Genomic DNA, 18301 nt, shown 5'->3' with positions numbered 1-18301 from the left:
TTTAAATTGAAATAAAGATCAGAACTATTGCGAAGAAAACTTTCATGTTTGTTTTTTTCTGTTCATAGAGGATATCTCGTTAGAGAGATGTGAGCGCCTTGGATTTTTTTTAACGAGATTACTTACAAAACACACTTGTAAAATAATATTCTTAAAGTCACCATCATTTTAATGAAATACTACCTGCCTTTGCACGGGAATAGAATAGAATTGCATTTTTTAAAATGAAAGTAATATACTGTAAATAATACAAATATTTTTAAGTTATGACGTCATCACATACTATGCCTCGAAGCAGAAGGCGTGAAACCATATGTGACGTTTTCTACAATACCTCTAAACTTGAAAAACAAAACGAAGTAAACAGCTTTATTGGTGCTTTTTACATCGAATAATAAAGACACTACTTTAGTGCCTAAAAATAGGTACTAGAACTTAAAAGGGCTAAGAGTAACAGGAGATGTATGGTGCATACTGCTGTATACCCTCGACTACAGCCCTTAATACAATGTATTTGATAATATCCCACAAGAAAGCTACTGATATGCAAATGCACTTTTTTTGAGGGGGGGGGGGATCACAGTGAAGCGGATTCTGGTAGCACTGAATCTGACTTTTTACTGACTAAACTACTGAGATGCCCAACAAAACGGTGTATTATCCAACCACCCAAGTGTCATCACTCTGCACAGTATCCCCACTATTCTTTCTCGAAGATCCTGTATAATCTATAGAATGTTAGAACAGGTAGAACGACATATTGAGTTGACTGTTATATATCTGGAAATCCAATGTGCAATTGTAACAAACTGTATTAATTAATTTATTCTTTAATAATGTCAACATAGATATTTTTATAAAAAGACCTTGTGTCTATCTTAAACACAAATTAAACATAACTTTCTTACAAGACTGTCTATATTCTTTATTATAAATTAACGAGAAATTTTACAGTTTCGGAAGTAGATCACTTCCTTCTTCAGACTACTACTACAACTGAAATCGTAGATAACATAACATAATTTGTTATCCTTCCGTTATGTTATGTTATGTTATCTATGATTTCAGTTGGAGTAGTAGTCTGAAGAAGGAAGTGATATACTTCCGAAACTGTAACATTTCTCGTTAATTTATAATAAAGAATATAGACAGCCTTGTAAGAAAGTTATGTTTAATAATGTCAAATAAATAAATAGATAAAAAAATATATAAAACCTTTGCACTCCCACTGGAATATACGAAGTAACATCAATACCAACAACCTTAATATCTTCGATTTCACAAAAAGTTAAACCGACTGGTTTACCTGTAAGGATGCGATAGATGGGGTGGGTACAGTCCATGGTGGTAAGCAGCATATGCAGGGTCCAGTCCGAAGTGTGGGGCGATACGAGATTCATCTGGCCGATAGGGCTGAAATCCGCTTCTGCCTAGCAACAGCTCTTCCGGCCGCGTGGTAGCCGACGTGGCGATGGAGCCCCCAAATGAGGTAGCTACACTTGGCATACTCCTTGGCACTGACGAGGGGAGCAGATCTTCGCGCGTGGACCCACTGCCTGATCCTAATCCTGAGAATAATACATCGTCCTGACGACCTCCGGGAGGTGCACGAAGGGACTGAGCAGCAAGATCATGGGGGCTGTGGTGAGATAAACTTGGCCGCTCTAAGCCCTACAAAGGAATTACACAAAGAATCAAGATTAATGTCAATAACACACACACATATATTGGTCACATTTTATATCATAGCTATGAAACACTCCACGATTAGAATAAATAAATTACAGACTAATTTGGTTTAACGTAAGTTAACGTTGATTGGTTATTGCAATTCGCAAAACAAAATCAATGAACAATATAAACGTACCTTTACTTTTTTAAAAACTCTAGTTCTTTTATCAACTTGTTAACATACATTCTTTCACATAGTAGGCTCCTATGTAATATTTGAATCACTACATTGATTTTGAAGTTGCTGTTGTTGTAGACTAACCTTTGAAAGTATTCAACAGAAAGCAACACTTTCTCCAGCTACTTCTACTGCTGAATGTAACCTGTGATGTAATACTTTCCCCAGCTACTTGTACTGTAGAATGTAACCTGTGATGTAATACTTTCCCCAGCTACTTCTACTGCTGAATGTAACCTGTGATGTAATACTTTCCCCAGCTACTTCTACTGCTGAATGTAACCTGTGATGTAATACTTTCCCCAGCTACTTGTACTGTAGAATGTAACCTGTGATGTAATACTTTCCCCAGCTACTTGTACTGTAGAATGTAACCTGTGATGTAATACTTTCCCCAGCTACTTCTACTGCTGAATGTAACCTGTGATGTAATATTTTCCCCAGCTACTTCTACTGCTAAATGTAACCTGTGATGTAATACTTTCCCCAGCTACTTGTACTGTAGAATGTAACCTGTGATGTAATACTTTCCCCAGCTACTTCTACTGTAGAATGTAACCTGTGATGTAATACTTTCCCCAGCTACTTCTACTGCTAAATGTAACCTGTGATGTAATACTTTCCCCAGCTACTTGTACTGTAGAATGTAACCTGTGATGTAATACTTTCCCCAGCTACTTGTACTGTAGAATGTAACCTGTGATGTAATACTTTCCCCAGCTACTTCTACTGTAGAATGTAACCTGTGATGTAATACTTTCCCCAGCTACTTGTACTGTAGAATGTAACCTGTGATGTAATACTTTCCCCAGCTACTTGTACTGTAGAATGTAACCTGTGATGTAATACTTTCCCCAGCTACTTGTACTGTAGAATGTAACCTGTGATGTAATACTTTCCCCAGCTACTTCTACTGTAGAATGTAACCTGTGATGTAATACTTTCCCCAGCTACTTCTACTGCTAAATGTAACCTGTGATGTAATACTTTCCCCAGCTACTTGTACTGTAGAATGTAACCTGTGATGTAATACTTTCCCCAGCTACTTGTACTGCTAAATGTAACCTGTGATGTAATACTTTCCCCAGCTACTTGTACTGTAGAATGTAACCTGTGATGTAATACTTTCCCCAGCTACTTCTACTGTAGAATGTAACCTGTGATGTAATACTTTCCCCAGCTACTTGTACTGTAGAATGTAACCTGTGATGTAATACTTTCCCCAGCTACTTCTACTGCTAAATGTAACCTGTGATGTAATACTTTCCCCAGCTACTTCTACTGTAGAATGTAACCTGTGATGTAATACTTTCCCCAGCTACTTCTACTGCTAAATGTAACCTGTGATGTAATACTTTCCCCAGCTACTTGTACTGTAGAATGTAACCTGTGATGTAATATTTTCCCCAGCTACTTCTACTGCTAAATGTAACCTGTGATGTAATACTTTCCCCAGCTACTTGTACTGTAGAATGTAACCTGTGATGTAATACTTTCCCCAGCTACTTCTACTGCTAAATGTAACCTGTGATGTAATACTTTCCCCAGCTACTTGTACTGTAGAATGTAACCTGTGATGTAATACTTTCCCCAGCTACTTGTACTGTAGAATGTAACCTGTGATGTAATACTTTCCCCAGCTACTTGTACTGTAGAATGTAACCTGTGATGTAATACTTTCCCCAGTTACTTCTACTGTAGAATGTAACCTGTGATGTAATACTTTCCCCAGCTACTTCTACTGCTAAATGTAACCTGTGATGTAATACTTTCCCCAGCTACTTGTACTGCTAAATGTAACCTGTGATGTAATACTTTCCCCAGCTACTTGTACTGCTAAATGTAACCTGTGATGTAATACTTTCCCCAGCTACTTGTACTGTAGAATGTAACCTGTGATGTAATACTTTCCCCAGCTACTTCTACTGTAGAATGTAACCTGTGATGTAATACTTTCCCCAGCTACTTCTACTGTAGAATGTAACCTGTGATGTAATACTTTCCCCAGCTACTTCTACTGCTAAATGTAACCTGTGATGTAATACTTTCCCCAGCTACTTCTACTGTAGAATGTAACCTGTGATGTAATACTTTCCCCAGCTACTTGTACTGTAGAATGTAACCTGTGATGTAATACTTTCCCCAGCTACTTGTACTGTAGAATGTAACCTGTGATGTAATACTTTCCCCAGCTACTTGTACTGTAGAATGTAACCTGTGATGTAATACTTTCCCCAGCTACTGCTACTGCTGAATGTGAACTTTGATGTTATGTTAAAAACTGACATGATTATTTGGAGTCAGTACATAAGTAAAAATAGAATGGAACCTACTAATGAAGTGGGATCCGAATTACTTCTCAGGTTCGTATCCAAGGTAAGTATTCTCGACGGGAATCAAATCCAGGAAAACGTGTGTGTCACTTGGCCACATAAAGAGTTTTGTCTTTTATCACCAAGGAGAGGATCAATCAACGATTTTCTAAGGTAACACTAGTAACAGTGTGATATATCACGATTTCGTAAACCCCTTACTGGAATCAGAGGAGTCCATACGTGTTTCAAGGAGGGAAGTCATCTGATGAAGGGGAACACTACATCAAATTACATCCCAACTTAGACTTAAGTGTCTCTCAACTCACAAATTAACACACTCAATGGGGACTGGCAGTCGTCAATGCTCAAACTGACACATGGGCACAAAGTAATGGAGAACACTGACATTGAAAAGTCGATAATAGGCATTGTATCGCCTAGTTTGACGAACCATTATCTGAAATTGCTTCGAGCACAGACCTAGAACACAGGTGGTAATGGCTCATGATGCTCAAAAGTTGTTGATGTTCGCTCTATAATGGTATGCGATACTCTGTCAACTGATAAAATACAATAATGAAAAACTGCAAAGTGAGCCGATCAAACTCGTTGTTGCAAAAAAACAGAACTGGCTAAGATATAACTCTCAGTGGTATTCCTCTGGCTCCTGCGCACACTCTATTTGTTACAGTTTGGGACGAAAGAAATGAAATTAAAATGAAATATTTGAGTTTAACGTCCCACGATTATGCCTGTTAGGCTAAGAGACACGATGATTAAAGCAAGTGAATGATAATGGAAGAATCGGTAGAATGAGAAAGTGTGAGGAAATACGAGTACCCGAGAAAACCAACGAGCACGGTGCTGTCCACCACAAACTTACTTGGACGGGAATCGAACCAGGGACCCCAAGCACCAGAGGTAAGCGCTCTACCACTGAACCATCATGGCCCCCGTTTGGGATGAAAGAAAGCAGTGCATTGTATATACTGTCTGTACAGTATATGAAATTTGAATTTTCTTTTGTCAAGTACTGTACGTATAAAGCAATACGTAGATCTCACTCAATTACTCAGAGGACTCCTGAACAATTGACTGGGTTATGAAGAGCCACTGAATGTACCTAAATGAACTTAATTCACCGCAACATCTTGTGGCTTCCAACCACTGCTTTACAGGGGAACGGAGAAGCTAGATATTATTAGACAATTATGTGCAGTATTTTACTATGTATACTTTTTCTCTCTGTATATTTACCAGAGCAGTCAAAAAATTCCCGGAATTTTGTTGCAGCTCTTTATTCCCACAATATAAGTAGACATCACTTAATCGCCTTCAAAGTAGGAACCTTCGGAACACACACACACTTCACTGCTCCTGGAAGCATAGACGAAAGTCCTCTTTTGGTATCTTCCAAAGTTCAATCTTCACGTTGGTTTTGATCATCTACAGTGACGAAACGAGTACCTTTCAGCCCAGTTTTTCCTTAAAGCATTATCACCGTATCCGTAAACTGTTTTAAGGCTATCAAAGTTTATGGAACAGATTTCGCCAATTTGCACATGAACTTGTGATGTTTATGCGTTGCTCGATCTGTGATCTCCTTCATTCAGCCAGACTACTCACACACTGACTGTTATTACCTGTTCACACTTGTCAAATTCAGAATTATCCAACTTAAGGACTGCAGTATAGAAGATTCATTGTAATTGCATCATGAATGTCAAAACTACAATAATATTCCGGGAACTTTTTGACTGCCCTGGTATTACCCAAACGAAAGGGACCATTCCACTAACACGTTAAACATATAAAATTAAAAAAAAAATGAAGTGGAAACAAATATTTTAATTGAAAAGTAAATAAATAAATAAATAAATACAATAGCAGTTGAATTGAGTGACCCTTCGGAATAGACATTGGGAATATTAGTATAGTGACTAAATCCAACTGCTACTGCAACTCGATAAAAATTACGGTCATTATAATAACAAGATAACGTAAAATAAAGTTTACCACGTAAGTTCCTCTACAGCGTCCTTCATGATTCTTAGCAAATCTTCGTCACAAGTATAGACTACAATATTTTCATTTAAATGGTTTGTTGAGTCCAAACCCAAATTCTCATTGTCTATAACTAGGAAACCAAATTTGAAATAACGGTAGAACCTGACGAGCTCCGTCCGCATCTAAATATTATGTTGTGCAGAGGTTTAGTTTTCGGCTATTGTACAGTCAGAAACAATATTAAGTATAGGTTTCCAACCTATATTTAATATTGTTTCTGACGGTATATCAAATTTGGGATTTGAACTTACAATTAGTTAGAAAACAAGTCCGAATCTCAACTTTGATGGCTAACAGCTACGGAACCACGGATCTCAACACCATAATATTTCAAGTGTGTACTCAGTTCGTTAAGACTTAACATTAATCGAATTTGGTGTACATTAAATGAGTTGCACCTTATTATTTATACCATATTATTTATTTATTTATTTCCTAATTGGGCTAAGTAAAAGCAATCCAACTTTAATAGCCAATAACTCGTGAAACAAGGCTCTTGGTTGACCACACTTGAAATATTTTACACCTTGACGAGTATAGTAGGCACATATAAAATACTAGGGGTTGAACAGATGTTTGGTTCTCGAATTACTGACCATTACGTTGAACCTGAACAAAAACCTCGGGAATTAAAGGTCTGCACACCATATTATTTCATATGCTTACTATGCTCTTGCAAGATCTAAAGGGCCTATCCTGTTGTCATAAGGTCCAGATTGTGTTACGTGATTGGGTCAAAAGTAACGTTGCATGCTAAATCGAGTGTGGAGATTTCAAATCCAGATGTGAGATATTTCAAGCACGTAACCTCCGCGTAGAACGCCCTGGATAATTTGCAGAAGATGCATAAAGTTCATCATTATTATTGATTTTACTCAAACAACTTGACTTTAGACAATGTTCTATCCGTATTTACCTTCGTGCTATACATCGTTTTTAAGCTCTTCATTATGTCTTCGCAATAAGCTTTCAATTAGCCATCTCCTTATTATAGTTTTAGAGATACGTGGACGACATCAGTTTTTTTTTTTTTTTTATTGATTTTCCATTGACTTCAATGTTCATGTTTCGTGCTTTTTTTCTATGTTCCATCCATTTTAGGGCAATTTCTTTTTTGAATCTACATAGTCTCTTCTACATTGGAGCTGAATTTCAGCCATCTTCCCCAAAGTCTGTTCACAGCATTGCAACCGGATAGGCCCTTTGGTAAAGATCGGATGAGTTTCAACACGTAAAAATTAAATGAAGACGGAAAATGTTTCCTGAATGTAATATTATTGTTATTTACTAAAATGATCATAATCAAAATATGTTAGAAAAGAAACAGAACGTAAGACAAATAAGAACCTTTCTCGTATCATGAAGACTCAAATGCGTGCTTTGAGTTGGAGCCACGGTGACTACTGGTGGTGAACTCCCGCTCAACAAAGGTGGAGGCCCTCGCTTGGGAGAAATCTGCCTGCTTGGAGGATCGCCTTCAGTCTCACGCTCTGAAATACAACAATCATATCAATTCAAAATTCATTCACTCATATATCATATTATTAGCAAAACGTAACTTAACAACTTCATTTTAAGAGAGATGTTTTAGAATTAGGTTTATTATTTTAATGAAACTCTCTATCAAAACAGCACAACTCAATTTTCTTACAAGTTTACCTAGCTTTTGTGACTATAGAACACATCCTGGTAAATTGTGATTTTAACTTCCTCTGAATTGGTTACTGACATTATAATTTTCTTGAAAAACACTCATAAATTAATGTTCAGTACGAGATACTCTCAAATATCTATTTTTTTTTTCTTCTTTTCTTTCTAGATTTAGAATTCATCTAATGATTAGATCTTTGTATTTCAAGAGACACTTAACTTACTCTATACCCAGAAAATAGTCATAATGGATGAGAAAATGTAATAATAATAATAATAATAATAATAATAATAATAATAATAATAAGAAGAAGAAGAAGAAGAAGAAGAAGATAGTCCAGGGCAAATAGATTTCTTTGCTGTCTCGTTATTTTCTTAGAATACCTCACTCAAAATTAAACCTAAAACTTACTTGTGTCGTTCAATATATGTTTCCCTACGCTCCCTATAATTTAAAAAAAATACATGTGAACGTGGGTCCTTTCTCACTTCTCCATATAATTCCCATTGAGATTCATTCATTTGTCTCACCGTTGCACCAATTTGTCCAAACCCTTTGAATATCAGGGCTCTCACATTCCGCTTCACTTCTTCATCAGCAGTTGACAGTAGACCAGGTCGCTTATGTCAATCACGCAATTCGACATAAGCGACATGGTCTCTTGACTATAACGCTTGCTTTACTCAGCACGCAAACAAAGGAACAAAATTGAAGAATAAGGGTGGAAACGGCTGCCCAACTCTCCATACAGCCTCAATTTAGCGCCGGGTTACTTCTATCTTTTGCAGTGTTCAAGTCTGCATTGCAAGTTGAACGTTTCGAAACACTTGAAGAAGTGAAGAGCCCTGATTCTTTCCCTTTTTGCAAACAGTTTGGACAAATTCGTGCAACGGTGAGACAAATGCCTGAATCTCAATGCAGATTACGTGGAAAGATTAGGAACAATCCACCTACACATCATCTACGTATACTTTACAAATGTATCTTTAAAAATACATATTTTACAGCTTAGGGAAATATATATTGAACAACCCACATATATTTCTTCTAAATGAATGAATCTTTCAGAAGTAACAGTGTGAGTATGTGTTTTATTTTGTTTCTTTTTTGAATTCACTTTTCTTTGAAGGGTCTTCCTACAGTCTCTACTACTTTTCCTTACTTATATAAATAGTCAATAACAACGAATACCGTATTTTTTTTTTAAAGCGGCAACTTGATACATTATTAAATGAATCTACTTGTTCTCCTATGAAGACATATTGTATAGAAGAGATATTGTATTGAAGAGATATATCTCTCCTATAGAAGAGATATTGTGCAAAAATCTGAGTGCCCAATTATTACATGTTACAAATTGCGCACTCAAATTTCTGGTGTATACGAAAAGACAGAAAACAGGTATTAATTCAATAGTATTTAGTAGAACATCACGTAGATGTTATTTATTCTAACTTTGGAACTATGTTTAACTTAAATAAAAATAAAATTAAATAAAGTTACTATGTCACATACAAGCAATGATTTACTGTTGAAATTGCAACATAGATTATTAAGTATTTGCTTTGGTCAGTCATTTTATTTGAGTATACACTATATGGACTGCTTTCTAAACTTCTAATGTTCTATACTGTCTTAACTTTTAAAACCCATTGACGCAACTGCTGCGTCCGCGTTTTACATCTCAATAGCTCAGCCTCTAATTAAGCTAGGAAGATAATTTTGGTATTAACGTGTTCCCAAAGGATGAAACTTTCCGCCGATATGCATTTATGTACGTGCGGGGTATCACGGTGGAAGTGGGAGGGTCAAGTTCGTGTTTTTCTTTTTCATCAGGATTTTTGGGTGGGACATTCCCCCTTGTTAGGAGTACACTGATAAAAATGGAAATGTGAAGCAATGATGTAGTCCACTGCATGGTAATATCTTGTATATGTATTTGTTGCCTATACAGAAGGAAGGGAGCAAAGTTGGTCAATTTTTTGAGTCAAGTGTTTTTGACATAAATTCCATTTATTTTCAGGACGATTCCATTAAGACTTCTTCTACTAATAGCACGGGAATCTGATTCTAAGGTTTCCAACGACGTTATCAATCATGATAATTAGGGGCGGCGGTCATCAGGGCCGCCAACACGAAGTCTGCAACAGCCCTTCAAAAATGATATACAGGGCGTTTCTTATTGCAGCAACTGCTACCATTTTTTTTTTTTTTTTTTTACATTATTGTCAGAAGTGTGTTTCTACACATTAGCATCATTTAGTCCGTGTAGCGTGATTACAAGGGTTGGCAGGGCCCTCCAATTTCTTTTTTTTTTCATATATTTTCAGGAATTTTTGTTTCTTCTTTTATTTCTACGGGTAGGGAGAACTGCATAAATGTTAGCCCGTTAAAATGTGTGTTCCAGAAGCTTTCCAACGATGTATCAATTATGGCTTTGATAATTAGGTGTATCACCAGAGCTCTCCCAGTGTGAGGGTCTACGATTTCGTTCAAATACCTGGCGGGCGTTTAAAGATTGTTATAAAAAAATCAAAAAGTGATTGTGAAAGTAATAAAAACCCTAAGAGCTTCAACTTTGCGTTCCTAATTAGAAGAAATCCAATTAGCTATGCACAATGTTACTTTTGTGTGCGAAACCTCAAAACCTTTTTTTCTTTCTTTCTTTCTTTCTTTTTCGTATACAAGGTCGATTTGAGGCGCCTAGTATCAAAATCCGCTACATCCATTTCGCTTAGTTTCGAGTAATCTTGCAAAACGTGCAGTGAAGCTCTCCATATCCACGCGTACAAAGTCCCACATTTGAACTAGTGTTTTTAGTATGAAATATTAAGTTTTTAAACAAAATTCTGTTTCCATGGAATTCCTTTAGATCAAATATATAACAAGCGATATTCGGTATATATATATATATATATATAAAACATTTGGCGGCTTTTGATACTAGGCGCCTTATTTATAGTATAATATACAGAAGGAAAAATCAGAATGCTGAAAAACAACGAACGGAGAATTTGATTTTTTATTATTATTATTATTTCTTCGTAAGCTTGATTAGAGGAACAAATTGAGTTTCTCACATGATTCAATTGAATGCATTAAAAATTATTTGATTTGTAAGAAAATAGAAACGAATAAATTTAGCCAATCTTTCTTTTACTTTATTTCTTCTGAAATGGTTTTGTTAGGTTTCTACGTAGAAATAAAATGTTTCATGTGGCACGCTACGAAATGTAACTTGTTACGAATTGATCTATTTGCACTTTAGGCGATTCAAAGAAGGAAAGAAGTATTTGAGAAGAATTAAAAATAAATCACGCCCAAAACTACTTGACATTTTGCTACCCACGTTATTCCCGTTAAGTCTTTCTTCACCGCTTCTGTAAATATAATTCTAACCTCCTTCTGCACGGAATAGGAATTGTTGTAACCTACACACGAATTGCATTACAGCAAAAAGATAAAAAGAGAAAAGCAAGGTTATATCCAAGTTTAAAAGAGAATCAATAGTTTCGTGAGTCTTTAATGTTTGAATGTACTGACCACATATCTCATGTCTTCTACAACTATTTAAGAATCGCTATGAGTAGACGCACGGAAGCCCGTGTTATTCACTTAGTACCAGGGGCGGACCAGGCCAAATTTTCACCCAGGCAAAGTGACTTTTTGGCGCCCTAGTACTAGCCTATATTTTACATTTTAACATAGTGTTCTTAATATTTTAAACCCATTTTCAAAAAGACATTCATTACCTAGGAAAACTTCACAAAAAGAATATGGCCCGCTATAAACAATACCAACTCCGCCTCCCGCTTGGTCTCGTGGCTAGCACGCCTGCGTTCTGTGGTCCCAGGTCCAATTCCCGGTAGGTTACTGTTGAATGCTAGAAGTGGTTCGGATTCCACTATAATCAGTATCCACATCTCCTTTGGCCATTAAGGCATAACATAGAACGCTAAACTCAAGCAAACAAACAATACTTACTCCCCCTCCGCTCTTTATTCTACATGCCATCTCTCCATTTGTCAATACAGCCCCCTTAGTACTATGAAACTCTCTTCTTCCACGGTGAAATGGAAAAAGATTATGTAATTGCCGCTACTTTACAAGAATATAAACCAAAAAAAGTCACTAGAAAACTCATTATAAAATTTACTTTTTGAGGCTCGTTTTCGCGGCCCATTGTCCGCCCCTGCTTAGTACGTATAACCTGTAACCGCATCTGATGCCACCTCCAACAAATACCACCCAGCAGATACGAAATTTTGAGGGGAATGAGGGGGAAAAGGGGGAATTAAGTTACATTATTGTCAGAAGTTTGCAAATTATAGTAGTTCTTGGGTAACTAGTATATATTTCATATGTAATTAATGGGTGAATTAGTGGTTAGTGGTGTGTCTAAACTTCCATAGCTTAATAATCATTGATGTTCAAATATGTGAACTTTCTATGTTGAAACACTCTAGTCCGATGTTGTTTTCTACATTTTCTTCTGTCTGCAACTTTGGGTGTTATGATTTCCTACTCTACCACACAGATTATACTTGGTCGTTCAATATATAAGTTTCCCTAAACTAATCAGCCATTTATCTCACCGCTGCCCTAATGACCCTTTGCAAAAAAATCACGGCACATTCCACTTCACTTCATCACTAGTTGAAACGAGACCAGGTCGCTTATGTCGAACCTGAATTATTCTGAAGGGAAAAGCAATTCGACACAAGTGACCTGATCTCTTCTTCTGAACGATAATGCACACCCCCACTCAGCACGCAAACAAGACTCAAAATTGAAAAATTAGGGAGAGGGGGGGCAACGGCTGCCCTACTCTCCATACAGCCTCAATTTAGCACCGAATTACTTCCATCTTTTTCCAGTGTTAAAATCTACATTGCAATGTGAACGTTTCGAAACAGATGAAGAAAAAGTGAAGTGGAATGCAAGAAGAGTGCTAAATAGACAGAGGCCTAATTTCTTTACAAAGGCTTTGGAATGTCTAAATCTCAATGGGATTATGTGGAAAGTGAGGAAGGACCCACCTATACATGCATGTATACATTACAAGTGTATCTTTAAAAAAATTTTTTTAAGTCTTCATCCCGGCGAAATTAAAATACCGCTAATTTTACAGTAATTATGTGATATCTTCAAATACATAAAAGATAATTGAAATATGGAACAAGAGCGCCCTAGACAATATTATTTTGCGTGAGGTACCGTTATCACAAGTCACCTAGTGGCTTTCTGTTTTCAGCTGTTTAGAAACGCGAAAATAAATGCCGATTTTCAAAATGGCTCGAAATCGAAAGCAGATAAGTGAGTCGTGATAACGGTTTCTTATGTAAAATAATATTGTCTAGGGCGCTCTTGTTCCACATTTCGATTATCTTTTATCTGTTTGAAGATATCACATAATTACTGTAAAATTAGCGGTATTTTAATTTCGCCGGGATGAAGACTCTTAACAGTCTAGGAAAACATATATATTGAACGTACATTCAACTATTTTTCTTAAATTTATTCAATTTCTTATTTATCTTTTCTTTCGGGTGTCTTTCACGGAACTCAAAAAATTTATACAAAAGTGAAAAAGACAAAGTCGATATTTCAGAAAATTATATTCTGATTTGTCTTCAGTATTTTCCTATTACAGTTATATTACACTTGAGAGAAAAAAAATCAGGACTCAACTTCATCTAGCATTCAAGTTATTTCATTACGTTTACAATGCAATAACTCCATGCAACGAAATAACATATATTTACACTAAACCTTCTCATGTGGGAAACTGCTGGATTAGAGAACTTTTATTTTCAATTTGAACAACTACTTCTATTCTCCTTGTGCGTGAGAATAGTTTCTTATGTTATAAATAAGCATTTACTAGTGTGCCTCTGCAAAACCTCTGTTGCTATCACGGGTACTAACGTTAAAGAGCTTGCCTTACTAAAAATAATAGAACATTTTCCAGTTTTCTTTCGCTTGTTTATTCATAACTGAAAGGAGATAATGAAATGCAACTTAACACAATCATAGATAATGTTATTCTACAACAGAAAATATGAACCTCAAGAATTTCCACTGTTACCGGAATAACAATTCCCCCAAAATCTAAGTTAAGGCAGCAATTAGATGAATGAAATCAGCTGCATTTGATTACGTATCATGTTGTCTTGGAATGCTGTGAATTACTTTTTAAATAATAGTTGTCTTTATTTGTAATAAACAAAATAATTTTAACATACAGATATTAAAATTACAGGCTTTCCAATGCTAATGGAAAAAATATAGGAAATCACGACGAAAAAAGATAGAAGGTTTCGTGAAGTTGTCAAAAAGGAAGTTTCAATTATCCAATAGGCAGAAATTTTTTAAAAAACACATGCAAATTACACCAATTGTTATATAAACATATATTGTATTCTAAATATAACTAAATGGGTAATTATCTCGTTGCAAAATTTTATACGAGTTTTTTAGTGTTTTCGTACGCACCAAAGGTCAATTCACCTAAGGTGGCCAATTTTACAGAGCTGATGACGAGCACAGCGTAGGAGAAGGAACAAGAAGTCAGTAGCCTGTGAATCCAGTAATACAACGCGTACAGCACTTTGTGGAAGTTAAAGTGATACCTTATTGGGAAGGGCACATATATGCACTTTCCGATGCACAATTCAGTGCGTCAGTGATTGTGAAAATGTGTGCGGCAAGGGGCAACAATATCAGCAGGCGTACAGTAGCAAGAGTAAGCCAGCGCTGTAAAAGCACCAGCCCTAAATATCAAGACGTGAGAGAAAAAAAGGAAACGATCATCTCCAGCCAGAACACCACGCTTTGTGAGAAACATCAGGGCATCCGTTGTGAAGAAGAACCCACCCACCCAAAGCAACCTTACAACCTCATGCAGGATATCCCAGAGCACAGTGTGTCGCATCATAAAGGACAATCTGGGACTGAAAAAACGTCATAAGACGATGGGGCATAAGTTATCACCAAGGCACATTCAAGATTCACGAACTCAAGAAAGTTGTATCTCTCAGGTGACAAATCATAGTGGATTGTCACTCTGGATAAAGCCTGGATCTACCTTGATGACACCAATAAGCCCAGGGCCATTTTTTATTCACCACATGATGCGAAGGGCCGCGGCGAGTTCGTCCGTGAATGTCGCTAGAAATTTTCGAAAGGCTTCATGGTGGTGGCAGGTTTCTGCGTCCATGGGAAGTTGTTAATGCATCGTGTGGATTCGAAGGTCAAGGTGAATGCAGCCTACTTTCAAACGAAAATAATGGAACCCTTATACACTACGCACATCCCACAGCTGTATGGCGGGGACACCCGGAAGGTGTGGATCCACATGGACAAAGCATCCAGTCACACTGCTCGCAGTTCTGTCGCGTATTATCAGCGTATGGCCACAGAAACGGGTGTGTCTGTTATACCCTTCTTGTCCATACCTGTAAAGTCACCAGATGCGTCGCCGATGGATTTCTACGCCTTTGGTCTTTTGAAACAAGGTCTCGTGCGAAGGCGTCCCACCATCACAGCGGGGCTCTGGAAAGCTTGTCAAATGGTGTTACAACGACTCACCAAAGGTAGTCGTTAACCCTGGTTCGGCTAATAATATAAGTAAATCTTTTGTGGCTGTAATTGTTTACACATAAAAATATCTTCAGTAATTATATACACTATTATTCTCACCTTTTCTATCGGAATTACAAGTCGATGATCGGTTTTAAATGGTTTATTAGTTGATACTCTTTTAATGTATTTTCACTCAAACTGTCTTGCAAACATACATGTTGATTAGGTATCCATAAACAACTACATAGCAACCAACTATCCCATAATATATTTCTTGCATATATTAAAAACATTCTTCTTTTGTTATTTTTACATTAACATTATATTAGGTATAGTGCTTGTGTATGAGCACTTTCTGCTCAAGGTACAGGTAATTATTAACCTATACAAAGTATTTCGTTGTATAAAAATGTCGCCCGACGATGGGACTGAATATAAAAGTTACAAGGAAGCTTGGCTTTTATATTTAAGAACCACTGGTCCGTTTATAATAACGATATTCCATTGATTACATCCGTTACATTTTGATCAACCCTCGTATAAATAATATTACGTATTTATTTTCATTCATATAAATACATTCACAATAAATCTTTTATTCCATTATCATTTATCTTTTATTATATTAATATTTATTCTTTATTATTAAAAACGTCGTCGCTTATTAATATAATTAACGAGGGTGAAACACAAATTACCATGATTAATAGTTTCAATCATTATTAAAACGGTGATGTTACAAATAATGTTTGACCTTTCAGGGCGCATTGAATAACAAATAAGTTAGATGGTGTATTTTAATGTATACATCGTAGCACTAAGATGTCATAATAAAGAAGAATCTTGTTCGAATAATATATATAGGATAGCTCATAAAAACAGTCGTCGAATAATTAGTTTTATAGAATGGATCTTATTCTTAACATAATCTTTGACAATTAAGTTTTCAACACAAATCAATCTAATATAAATAACCTTTGCTTTTAATCATTTATGAATCGAATTATAATTCTTCACATTAACAAGAGAGACTTAAAATCATTTGAAAATTATCATTCGTTGAAACAAATGTGATAAAATATTTAACTACTCCTTTAATGTGTTGTACTTCAAAGTCATAAGAATTGTTTTTATTATTGATATTAACACATAAACTTGAAAATAAATGCTCATAAGAATCTATAGCTAGTATAGGTTTAACCCTTACTTCATTAACTAGAGTCAGTTTAAATTTGTACTTGCATATGATTCTAATAAAGTACATTGTACTGCACAATCATGATTAGGTTCTACACTATTTTGTACATGAATAGCGTTACGATTCAGATTTTGATGCAAAGTGTCATCTCTTGAACAACGATTATGTCTATACATAGGATTTACTGCATTCCTGGAATTTCGCCATGTACTTTGACTATTTTTGTGTCTACTTCGATTGAATGATCTGACATAATTATTGTCACGATTGGTTAGGTTAGGTTGATTCCCAACATAGCTTTGCCTATTTTGCTCGTTCTGATCGCTTGAATTTACTCGATTTAGGTTGTGTTCCATCACGTTCACACTACGGATATCTAGATTCCGAACAGGTACAAAATGATCTGAATTATTTTTATTTTTACCTCCTCCTGCTTGTTGATTCAGAGCATGGTATTGAGTTTCATAACATTGCACAAGCATTAATAAATGATTGAAACTCATACACTGTGTAGAAAACAGGATCTGTTGTAGCTTAAACGGTAGCAAATTTCGAATTGATGCTATGATTCTAGATTCCGATTGCAATGGATTTACGATTTTTAACTCGTTGTATGTATTTACAACAAACTCGACAACAGATTTGTGCAAACGAGGATTGAAATGTTGGTTTCTAATCGTGGCATCTCTATTGGCAAGCAAAAAGTAATTTTCGTAATTTGCAATTAGCGCTGCCTTGAATTCCTCATACGTACTAACGTGATCTCGTACCGCTTTAAACCATAGAGAACATGGTGGGAGTAATAAATGAGGGATCAATTTCATATATTGCGATCTATCTATACACATTATATTGCACTCGTCCTGGAATTTTTCTAGGAAAGAAGTAGCATTCTCGTTACACTTACCACTGAACTTACTCATAGCACGTATTTCACTCATCTTTACGCTTAACTTTACCTTCCTTTTATCATTCCGTGTACTTGTTAAGTGACAATTCCTACCTACGGTGTGATGTGTAGTTCCACCATCTCTCTTCCGCCCATTTGTATTCCTCGGATGTCCCAAAATAATGTCCTCATCAGATGTATTACTTGAATGAGGTCCACATTGATCTGCAACGGGTGAAGGCGAGGTCATCTCTTGGGAACAAGGGAATTCCACACGATCATTAACCATGTTATTGTGGTATACGTTGTCCTTAATCTGAAGCGTTCTAATTTCCTCTTGTAAGGTAACTATCAACTGAGTATTGGCACGTATCTTGTTGGAATTATCCGTGACCTGAATCTTTTGTTGACGTACAGAAGATTCTATTACTTCCAAATCCCTTTTTACACCACTGACTTCTTGGATTAGATGATTGTGATTATCCTGGCAATCCTCAGATATTCTTTTTAACTTTTCCTCGAACTGCGAGGTGATGTCATTCATCGCCTGGATAATAGATTGTTTCGTCTCATCTGACTTCTGCTCCAATCGGTTACTTAATTCCTCATATTGTTTGTTGGATTCCTCGAACTTTCGTTCCATCGTCTGCTTTAATTCGTTGGACATCTGAACCATATTTTGTTCCAA

At 36.2% G+C, this 18301-nt stretch overlaps 1 protein-coding gene across 1 annotated transcript in view; it reads right to left on the bottom strand.

Annotated features, from left to right (window-relative positions):
• Positions 1-18301, bottom strand: part of px (MAP7 domain-containing protein plexus) — a 527448-nt gene that overhangs the window by 23252 nt on the left and 485895 nt on the right. Inside the window, exons 7-8 of the mRNA XM_081749542.1 lie at positions 7639-7781; positions 1307-1671 (exon numbers count right to left, since the gene is read on the bottom strand). Coding sequence (XP_081605668.1) covers positions 1307-1671; positions 7639-7781 — 508 coding nt within the window. The remainder of the gene's footprint in view (positions 1-1306; positions 1672-7638; positions 7782-18301) is intronic.

The sequence above is a fragment of the Thermobia domestica genome, chromosome 2, assembly GCF_964235325.1.
Source record: "Thermobia domestica chromosome 2, izTheDome1.hap1.1, whole genome shotgun sequence".
In the NCBI taxonomy this organism is placed as follows: Eukaryota; Metazoa; Arthropoda; class Insecta; order Zygentoma; family Lepismatidae; genus Thermobia; species Thermobia domestica.
This window is presented reverse-complemented; position numbering and strand designations above follow the sequence as displayed.